We start from the raw sequence: 10610 nt of genomic DNA, 5'->3' as shown, positions 1-10610 counted from the left end.
GATGGTCAAAATCCTTGCTGGGCACAGATCCAGGGAGATGTGTCAAAAGGGGCATTTTAGTATGAGTAACGGTTGTTATATGACATTATCTTTTGTATTTTATGGGACAGAACCATTATTTTCTTATATTTTGGTTTCCACAGGCTCTACTTCCCCCCCCCCCCAATCCCCTCTGGATCACTAATGTGAGAGGCATAAACAAAAGATTTATACTAACATCAAATTACCGTAAAATTTGAACAAACGATTTTGAGTAAAAAAACAAATCATTCTGATGATATAACATACAGCTGATTAAGTTTAGCATTCATTTTGACTAAACTATAAAAATTTTACCAAAACCAAAATCGAAACAAAAAGGTAGGGTGTGTGTGTGTGTTTCTTAAATTTCCTCATAGCATGGACAATTTTCAAAGGTTATAGAGGAGTCTCTGGGACACCTATCACATTTTGTATATAATTGCTGAGAAAGTAAAAGTGCATTTATACATCCTATATAAAATATTTGAGAGATTTTTCTGTTAAACATTACTGTCCACTGTTATGGGAAGCATTTTTGCAGTTCACAGGCTAAAAAAATTAAAGACTTCAAAAACTAAGATATTAAATTACAAATTACCAACCCACTGCCTGTTAGAAATAAAAAGTTTTGACTTTCAGTAGTAAAATATATGTAAAAAAATAAACTTTTATATATGCTATTTTGAAAAAATCATTAAACCATTAAAACAACAGAAAAAGTGAAAAAAAAATTAAACTTTTTTTTTCAGCATATCTGTGCTTCAGAACCATACTATCGTATGTCCATTTTTGTCAATTTTGAGATATTACTGTATCCTAGTAGTTCTCATTCCCTAGTTCAGGGCCACAGTATTGTATTTCAGCTAAAATAATTTTTAAATGAAGTAGCCAAAACCAGACTAGTATGTCCCAACATACATAATGAGATATATAAATTATTGTTTTCTCTTCATGCTGTGAAATCACTGAAATAGACTTACAAAAGTATGGTTCTGAAGTACAAATATGTGTAAGAAATAAGTTCATTTCGTTATTTTAAGGGGTAAAAACAGCAGAAATAATATTTATTTTTTTAAGCAATATTTGTTTTCAAAAAGAGTGGACGAAATCCTTGACTTTCAGTCATAAAACCCAAAAAATAAAATATTATTATAAAATAAAAAATTATCTTACTTTATTACATGACTGATTATCTAAGTTGCATAGTAAGCCTTCTTTCTTAAATTCACTGATACAAAATCAAGAAATTTTCATGAAAAATTCCATGGAAAAGGAATGAATAGTAATATGAGGTAGACATCCATTGACCTGATGATGGTGAAACTTTCAAAACCTTTGCCGATACAATTATACAATCACTCTTCAAAAGGCTCAGATGAAACACATGGCAGTATTTTACTACCAAACAATGGCATAATAACCCAGAAGGAGAATCTTAAGGTCATTACACATTTTGCAATGCTGTAATGCCCCTTTAAAGAAATTAAATCAGTAAGGCTTCACAACATCTTTCAAACATCAGAATACAGTGGAACCTCTCAGTAAGAGACACTGATTTTTCAACACAGACCCTAAATTTTTTGTTCCTAACAGGGAGTGTCCATTAAAAATATAGCAAAATACATTGAAGGTTTGCTTTGGTTTCAAAAGTGTCCATTAACAGTATGTTCATTATGGGACGTTAGTGTATATGGTTTTTCCTTACACTTGAGAAAAAAAAGAATTCTATTTACACACGTTTGAAGTATACATACTTTGAAGCGGTGAAGACAGACGAGTTGTTTGCAGCAATAGAATTGATAGTGTTGCTGTGTGCTTTGATTTCGCCGATCAACTGTGTGGTGTCTGTCGTCCAGAGCTTCAAAACGCCACCCCGGCAACCGCTAGCAATCAAGGAATCGTTGGGAAGGAAACATAAGGCACATATCCAGTCCTTGTGAGCCTGATTCAGAGACTGAAAGAGAAAATATATATATGTAACAGTGAAACTAAAAAATTGATGATTATCCATAATCTGTTATTATGCATGATCACTGTAAGGTTCAGGAGAAAAGAGGTTGGGAAAAGGCTGAGGAGAAACAGGAGTCGCGCGCGCGAGAGAGAAACGAAAACGATTGGAGACATTCGAAAAAGAGGGGTAGTGTGTGAAAGTTTGTACCAAAGAGACAGGACGGTTTCGTGGAGGTGTTGGATAATAAATTAAATAAAGTGTTGTTTTCTTCTTTTGGGAGTCTAGAATCCAGTTATTTTGTCCTGGAATCGTAGTGGAGGTACAGCCGAGGACCTACGACCGATAAGAAGTCGGGGGAAAGTTTACTATCACCAACCGTTTTGGTAAGTTCCATAAATTTTCCTACATTTATCACTTTTACTGGAGATTATGCATAATTATCAAATGAAGTTGATAAGTATGATAAATATCTAAGAAATTATGCGGAAATATCACTTAAATTCAACCACTTATCAGTAATTTCCATGTGGGATAGATGCACTACAAATATTTTGCCATAAAAATTGAATTAAAATAAGTGTTACAAGGATAAAAAAATAAGGTATGAAAAAAGTAATTATCAGCATTTTTAATCTCAGCTTTCTTCTTGTTTATCAACATTTTTAAACATAATCAACATCACTGATCAAATCCATCATCCTAGACAAGTTCGAGCCAAATTTCTAGTAAATTTAAGGACATAGTTAATTGCTGATTTATCATGCATTATTGCTGATCTCTCACTGATACATTGTTGTAACAGAACAATGAAAAAAAAAAGACAAGTGAGAGAAGAATATAAGTGAATACCATTATTTACCTACATCTTTGACAAGGAATACAGAAAATCATCTTATAACTGAGAGAAACATAAGTGAGGTGTATAAGTGAGAGATCACTGTAGTCTGTGATTATGTATAATAACTCAAAATTATGTACAATCTCCAGATTTATCACATTTACCATAACATATACATAAATTGGTGATTCCAAAATGGTCATGTGTCAGTCATACCCTTTTTTCAATATTATTCATTAATTTTTTCTTCTGCCCCAAAGTATTTCAATTAAGGTTCTGCCAATTAACATGAGTTTGCATTCATGAATTTAACATTCAATTTGAACAGCTGAACCCTTCAATATTGACCAGGCAATCATAGAATAGCAAAATGACCATACTTGTCTCTACCCATCAAGGTTGTGACCCACATTACTGCACTGTGATTGGAAATACCTGAACATGACTTCTCGTCTTCAGATTCCACTTCTTTATGCAAGTGTCACGGGAACCGGAGAACAAGAAGTCCCCATTGAGGGCAAGAGACTGGATACCATCATAATGTGGCGGCTCAAGGTTCATTTTCGGAGAATGAGCACCACTGGAATGTTCCAGAACCTCAAAAACCTGAGAGAAAAATGAGAGAAATACTCTTAATTAGAAATAAAAATCCATACTGAAACATTCATAATTCATTAATTTCTGCAAGTGTATGATAGCGTCTAGTTCTATTTCACCCGATTAAAAGCATCCACGAAAACTTCTTTTAAAATAAAAAATGATATGACTTTACCTTGATATAATGATCTTTAGAGCCAGTAACAACTACATTCCTGTCCTGGCCTCTGCTATCAACGGCAAGGCACATAATTGCAGCTTGATGACCACCACTAAGTTTCCCGATAGCTTGAAACCTGTCAAAAATAATAATCGAACAAAAATTAGACGCAGTCACAAGTGAAATTAACTTTCATGAATGGCGGCAATACACAAGAGATATTACTTTTGGTGTACGGTTCTATGTTCACTTATGAAATTTATTCTCTCTTGAAAATTACCCTTAAGTTCATACATTCCTAGTAGATGAAACACTCACCGCAATTGAAGTACCACATGCAAGACTTTGGAGAGTATAGAGTGTACACAATCAAAGTTCGCTCAATTCTGAGCAGTCTACAGCTGTAACTATTTATAAGAAAGTTTTAAAACTTGCAAAATATTTTAATGGGGGAAAAATTGGAAAAAAATTCCAACAATCGCCACTGGAGAATGTTTTTTTATACAAACTATGGCACACATGAAATTTTTGTGATCATGTAGCCAAATTGCTCAACCTTCATTTAAAGGCAGGGTATCTAACTATCCATCCCCCCCAGAGCATTTCAAATGATTTTAAATGACTTGGAAAATGTTTTTTTTTTTCAAAAACTTTACAATCTATGAGTTTACAAGAATGTGTTCTGTGGGCAAAGTCTTTTATGAACATAGTGATTCTGAACAATAACCTGCCGAGTTTTCTTGTTCTCTCTTGAAGGGGATATCAAAAAAATATTCTCCCTAGCCTTTAATCAAGACATTATTGAAGTTTCATAATTTCTTATGAATTGTTATGGCTATAGACAGCTTAGAATAGAAAAAATTGAGTTATGCACAAGCACCGATATAAATATATATTGATATTACTCACATTCTGAGATCCCACATACGAACAATATTGGTGGCTGCCGAGAATAGGGTTGTGCCACAGCGATTCAATGATATATCATGAATCTGTGTTTCTCCTTGAGGCATAATAAGTGTTCTTGAAGGAGTGTTCATAGTAGGAAAATTCTGATTTATCACACCAGATGAACTAGAAATATAAAATAATTGCATCTATACTTCAAATCAAAAAATAATAATAAAATGCACCAAATAAAGCAGTCAAATAACTATGAAACATGGCAGGCAGTTATATCACAATTAGGTACACAAATGAGTAGTGTTGCAATAGAATTATACAAATATTTCAATCACCAGAGGGCATGAAACACTTTCTGAGTGTTGCTCTTTAAAACAGACTCGAGGCAGTTTCAGTGCAATACACCTCTGTTTTCGCACAATAAGCTATTGCTGATTGCTGAAGATGCCTCTGAGACTCATTCGCTGACCTTATATGAAATTGAAGAACTTTCAATGAAGTCACATCTTTGGATTGAGACAAGCAAGGTGGATGAAACATGGAAACATGCCTACGAACTTGACCATTTTGATCTGCTGTTAGGAACAGTGGATGAATGTGTGAAAACATGCACATACGTCAAACAGTTTAAGGGCATCTTAGACTGCCCAACAGGAGACAGAATTGCTTCACCTGTAGGCAAACCTGAGCAGCGCCAATGGTGACTGCACCAACCATCCCATCACAAATTCTGTATTCACCAAGGAACCTTGTCTTGCACTAGACCATTTCCAGCATCCATTCAATTTGTGCCATTAACAGCCCAGCACCATAGACTTTGTTTGCAGAGGCATCGGGAGTGATGAATGTGGACAGCTGTGGATTGGTACCTTATTGTCTTCAGAGATGAACTACAACTTTCATTGCTTGTGGTCGGCTGAAGTTGGTTTTCTGTGGTTCCCAACTTCAAGGCCCGAATGCGAGCCGATCTCCCCTTTAAAAAGTCTCACCACAGAGAGCAACAGACCTACAAACAGCACAAATGTAATTCAATCATAACACATCACACTCTTCACTTATGAAATATAGGTGGCAGCACTGAAAAATCAAACACAACATACACACTCAGACTGTTAGGTACACGTACAGTTACACTACTGGCACAACTCACTAGGTAGTAAATCGCGCATAGATGGTGATAGACCTGAGTTGTGCTCAGTTTGAAAGAAAGAAACTTTCATTGCCATCCAATGACTCGACAATGGTGCCTCACTGGTCAGTGAACAATAAGTACTTATTCTTTGGAAAAACATATGATCCCAACTGCAGGTGTGGTGGTGGTATGGAAAACCACCATTTATGGCACCATTATGAAAGCAAGTCATCTCTAATCATGATGCAGGGAACCATAACTGCTCAATGAAGTTGAAGACATCCTGCCACCACATGTTTACAGGTCATGATAAGGCTTCCAGCAGGCATATTTCAGCACGGTGTTTTTTTGTGTCATTGTGCTCTTCTCCACAATACAAATACAAGGGCACAACAGGCAAAATGCCCAACGAGGTGGCTGAGAAAAAGATGCGCAATAATATGGATGTCATATATTTCAAAAATACAGCAATCCAATTAAAATAACAATCACAAAAATTATAAACAATATATACACATAATAAAATATTATACAATGCCCATAAAGAATATTTATGGTTGTCTTATTCTAAGTATGGATAGCTTCTCGATTTACCCCAACATGTTTATCGTATTTCTTTTTAAATGTTTCAACTGTGTTATAATTTGCTACCTCCGGGGGTAAGCTATTCCATTTATTAACAACCTCTATTAGAGAAAAATTCCTACCATAACCTAGAATTATCTCTTACCAATCGATACTGGTGTCCCCTTGTAAAAGCAGTAGATTGACGGTGTACTAATAGTTCATGGTCCATCCTATCCATCCCGTTGAAAATTTTGAACACTTCGATCATATCTCCTCAACACCTGCATTCATTCAATGTAAACATATTCAAAAAATGAAGTCTCTTCACAACTCATAAGAGAATCGTGGGTTGTTCGACCCAAAATGAGCCACCATGCACTTATCAATGCTAAACGTCATGCTCCATTCATTTGCCCATGCTGCAATCCTGTTCAAGTTGGTCAGCAGCAATTCTCTATCGCTTTGATTTTTGACTACCCCCATTAGCATCACGTCATCTATGAATTTGCTAGCAATCCCATCGATACCCTGATCGAGTTTATCGACAAAAAGTAAAAAAGCAATAAAGCAATAAGTGATCCTTTTGTTTTGATATTCACTTACGCATTGGGTTATTCACTTACTCACTAGATCACTCATCCACTCAGTAGCTCACTCTCTGTGATCATTGATACATATTTATATGCAATTGCACAAGCCAAGTCTCATTCAAATACGAGGTGTTCTTTTTGGTGCATTATTATTTTTTGACCAGAAGTATAAAAATTTTATTATGGATTAAGGGAAAATAATAATTAGCTGCAAATGCAAAAATTAGAAAAACATTTCAATCAAAAAAATTGTTTTCTGATGCAAATGCTAGGGCAGAGAAATTACTTTTGCGCTATAAAAAAATACCAATTCTGTAATTTGAAGAAAAATTACTGATTTCTTATATGTTTATATACACAATATAAACAGATAACAAAATATACAATATAATATAAATATAAACAACACGTTTTACTGATTTCATAACAAAAATATTTACCAAAGTGTTTTTATGCAGTTTGCCGGATTCTCTCTGACATCCCAAACTTTGATGAATGCTGTGGAAACACTGAAAGCAAGTCTGGAATGCTCGTTGTATTTCACACAAATGACATTGTTAGGATGCCCACCAAGGCTCTGCAGCTCCCGACCAGTTGTGAGATCCCAAACCTTCACTGTGCGATCTGAAAAAAAAAATGATAGTAAATCATTTATTTTAAAAAAAATTGTGCCAAAAATTATATTGTGAAAAAGAATGCTGGGCCTCTTATTCTTGATGGTTAAATTAACTCCATATGTGTGAAATGCCATTATAGTGGTTCAACCAATAAATATTTAAAAAAAAAGTTATCCAGTGTCGGACACTAACACAGTTATTTTTATGAAAATGGCAATCATTTATAGTAAATTTCAATTATATAATTATAACAAATATTTTATATTAGAATTATAAAAAATTATAATATACCCGCACCAATTTCATCAAAGAAATCAATCCATCAAATCCAAAAAGAATGTTTTTTTAAAGTAATTGTCAGTGCAATTCCAATTTTGGCCCGCCATCACAGTGGGAATGCCAAATGGGTCCAGTTGGTCTGGATCGATATCCATTGCACTGTCCATTTCATCAGCAAAGAAATCCACAGTCGTACTTGATCCAGCCCCGTCAGATGCTGCCAGAGTACCCTGAGTGCACTTACATTGCCTATATTCGTGGCAGTACTGCCCATTAGTTTTGGGTTTGGGCCCAACATTTTTGGTGTCATTTTCTTTGTCATTTTGTGTTCTAGACATTTGTGCCAGATTTTTATTACTTTACCCTCATATATCGCACAATTTTGAAAAAGTCAGGAAATGTTCACACTTATTTAAATTGTGATGTTTGTATCTGCCTTGTATCCTTTTAGGTGTTTAAGATACAAACTCAAATCTCAGAATGAGTTATAGCACATATACTGAAAACAACACTTCAAAACAACATTTGGTTCACTGCTTATTTTTGGGGGCGTAGCTCAGATGGTAGAGCGCTCGCTTAGCATGCGAGAGGTACCGGGATCGATACCCGGCGCCTCCAAAATGTTTTTAGTGCTGTAGTGGTGGGTTGGTAAGATACGGAGTTAGAGATGGGAAGAGTTCAGGATACATGGGTTCAAATCCACCCACCTCCAAATAATTGCACTTTTCTTTATCTCCTCTGTAGCTTAGTGGTCAGAGTACTCGTACGGCAATCGAGGGACCCGGGTTCGACTCCCGGTAGAGGCAGAGATGAGTTTTTTCCTTCCTTAAAAAATTAACATCTCAAATAATAAATATCTTCACAACATCCAGTCTTCTGTATATCTTGTATTAACAAGTGGAGAGCGACATTCATGTCATTTAAAATTATTTCTTTCATCAATTTTTTGCCGCTGTGGTGGTCGAGTGGTTATAGTGCCGGACTCGTGATGCGAGGATCCGGGTTCGAACCCCACAGTGGTGGTCGGCTGAAGTTGGTTTTCTGTGGTTCCCAACTTCAAGGCGCAAATGCGAGCCGATCTCCCCGTTAAAAAGTCTCGCCACAGAGAGCAACAGTCCTACAACGGTAATCATTCAACCATAACACTTCACTCATAGTTAGTAAAACTGGGGGCAGATGACAGCACTACACATAACAAGCATTACACAGAAACAAACTATACGTCAGGTTGCACTACACGTACACGCACATTCCCGCATTTACCGATTCGTTGGGGGGTTCCGCGGGGGGGGGGGGGTGCATGTGTGGTGTAGCAGTAGTAGGTAGGGGCTCGGGGATCCATGATGTTCTTAAGTCAGCCACCTCGTTGGGCAATTTGCCTGTTGTGGCGTTGTATTTGTATTGTATTTGTAGGATTGGATGAGAAGTTTCTGAGATATGATCCCATTTATAGACTAGTGTTGAATCCAAAAACTCAGAAATCATTGGTTCACTTTGCATGTGCGAAATTCCTGATACGAGGGTGACTATTAAAGTTTCCAGATTTGAAAAAATGGAGATCGCCAGAATTTTTTTTGTCACAGTAAACAAAAGTACATACTTTTTAATGTCTAAAGCGGCCGAGAGATGGCGCTTGAGGTTTTTTTTTTTTTTTTTTTTAATAGCTTTCGCAAGGTTTCCTTTTTGTCTTTCCCTTACCTTTCGCGTAACGCTATGGAGGTTTCAAGAGAGAATTTCAGAGCCATGATTTATTATGATTTCAAAAGTGAACTTAAGCAACAAGGAAGTCTAGAAAGGCTTTTCCTTATTCTTATCCTTCTCGTACGACCGTTTATGAATGGTTTGTGGAATTTACCTGTGGCAGAACATCCCTAAAAGACGAAGAATGTACTGGGTGTCCATTGACTGCAGTGACTGATAATAAAGTCGACCTAGTGGAATTGCTAGTCAAAATGGATCCGCGGGTGACTTATAAAGAAATTGAAGTGACACTTGGCATTCATTTGCCGCAAATTTTAGTAATATTACATCAGCATTTACGGCTAAAAAAACTTTGCTGCCGTTGGATACCTCACAATCTTTCTGAGGCTCAAAAAAGAACAAGATTGGAATGGTCGTTAAGAAATGGTCCGTCAATTTGAGAATGGCAAAAGTCGACGTGTTCATGACATTGAGACAGGTGACAAAAGCTGGATATACCAATATGATCCAGAAACAAAACGCCAGTCGTCAGTTTGAATGTTTCCAAATGAAAATCCGCCAGTTAAAGTTAAAAGACCTAGGAGCGTTGGGTGGAAAATGTTGGTCAGTTTTTTTCCCCATCGAGCCATGTTGCCACAGTTGTGCTGGAAAATCAAAAAACTGGTATACGACAGTATGCCTGCCAAAAGTCTTTGAAGTGTTGAAAGAAAGAAGACTAAAGTCTGGCTTACGGGGATTCTTACTTCATCATGATAATGCATCTGCGCACACTTCAATTACAACAATGGAATTTTTGAAGAGTACAGGTGTTCAGTTGGTCAATCATCCACCCTACAGCCCAGACCTTGCTCCCTGTGACTTTTTCCTGTTCCCTAAAGTGAAAGAAAAATTATGCGGACATCATTTCAACACTCCTGAAGATGCTGTCACATGCTACCGAAAACAGTTGAGTGACATTCCGAAAGAAACATGGCGTCAGTGTTTCCATGACTGGTTTAGTAGGATGCAACACTGTATTGAATGTGGAGGTGAATACTTCGAAAAGATGTACTTCCTGACAGGTTAGCTTTTTTAAATTTTAAGAATCCGGAAACTTTAATAGTGACCTACGTATCAGGTTGCCACACACAAATATAGAAATGGTACTAGCCCAAACTTTCATGTTTCTTTTAAAATAAAACCAAGATGGCAGCGCTATGTCTATTTTTGATGGAGTTATTGAAGTTTGAAATTAGTTTGAAAAAAACTGTCACT

At 36.3% G+C, this 10610-nt stretch overlaps 1 protein-coding gene and 1 non-coding gene across 2 annotated transcripts in view; one reads left to right on the top strand and one right to left on the bottom strand.

The window, feature by feature from the left end:
- LOC149083477 (kinesin-like protein KIF21A) overlaps positions 1-10610 on the bottom strand; it is a 103493-nt gene that overhangs the window by 14336 nt on the left and 78547 nt on the right. Inside the window, exons 31-35 of the mRNA XM_089233999.1 lie at positions 7200-7383; positions 4477-4641; positions 3583-3703; positions 3246-3416; positions 1776-1975 (exon numbers count right to left, since the gene is read on the bottom strand). Of these exons, the coding sequence (XP_089090125.1) occupies positions 1776-1975; positions 3246-3416; positions 3583-3703; positions 4477-4641; positions 7200-7383 (841 nt within the window). The remainder of the gene's footprint in view (positions 1-1775; positions 1976-3245; positions 3417-3582; positions 3704-4476; positions 4642-7199; positions 7384-10610) is intronic.
- Positions 8201-8273, top strand: TRNAA-AGC (transfer RNA alanine (anticodon AGC)). Its single transcript has one exon. It is a non-coding gene; the product is annotated as a tRNA-Ala (tRNA).

Source organism: Pholcus phalangioides, unplaced genomic scaffold (assembly GCF_987345545.1).
Source record: "Pholcus phalangioides strain wild (caught in Gottingen) unplaced genomic scaffold, Ppha-v1.0 ptg000008l_1, whole genome shotgun sequence".
Lineage (NCBI taxonomy): Eukaryota > Metazoa > Arthropoda > Arachnida > Araneae > Pholcidae > Pholcus > Pholcus phalangioides.
The sequence above is the reverse complement of the archived record's forward strand: the minus strand, read 5'-3'. Positions and strand labels throughout refer to the sequence as shown.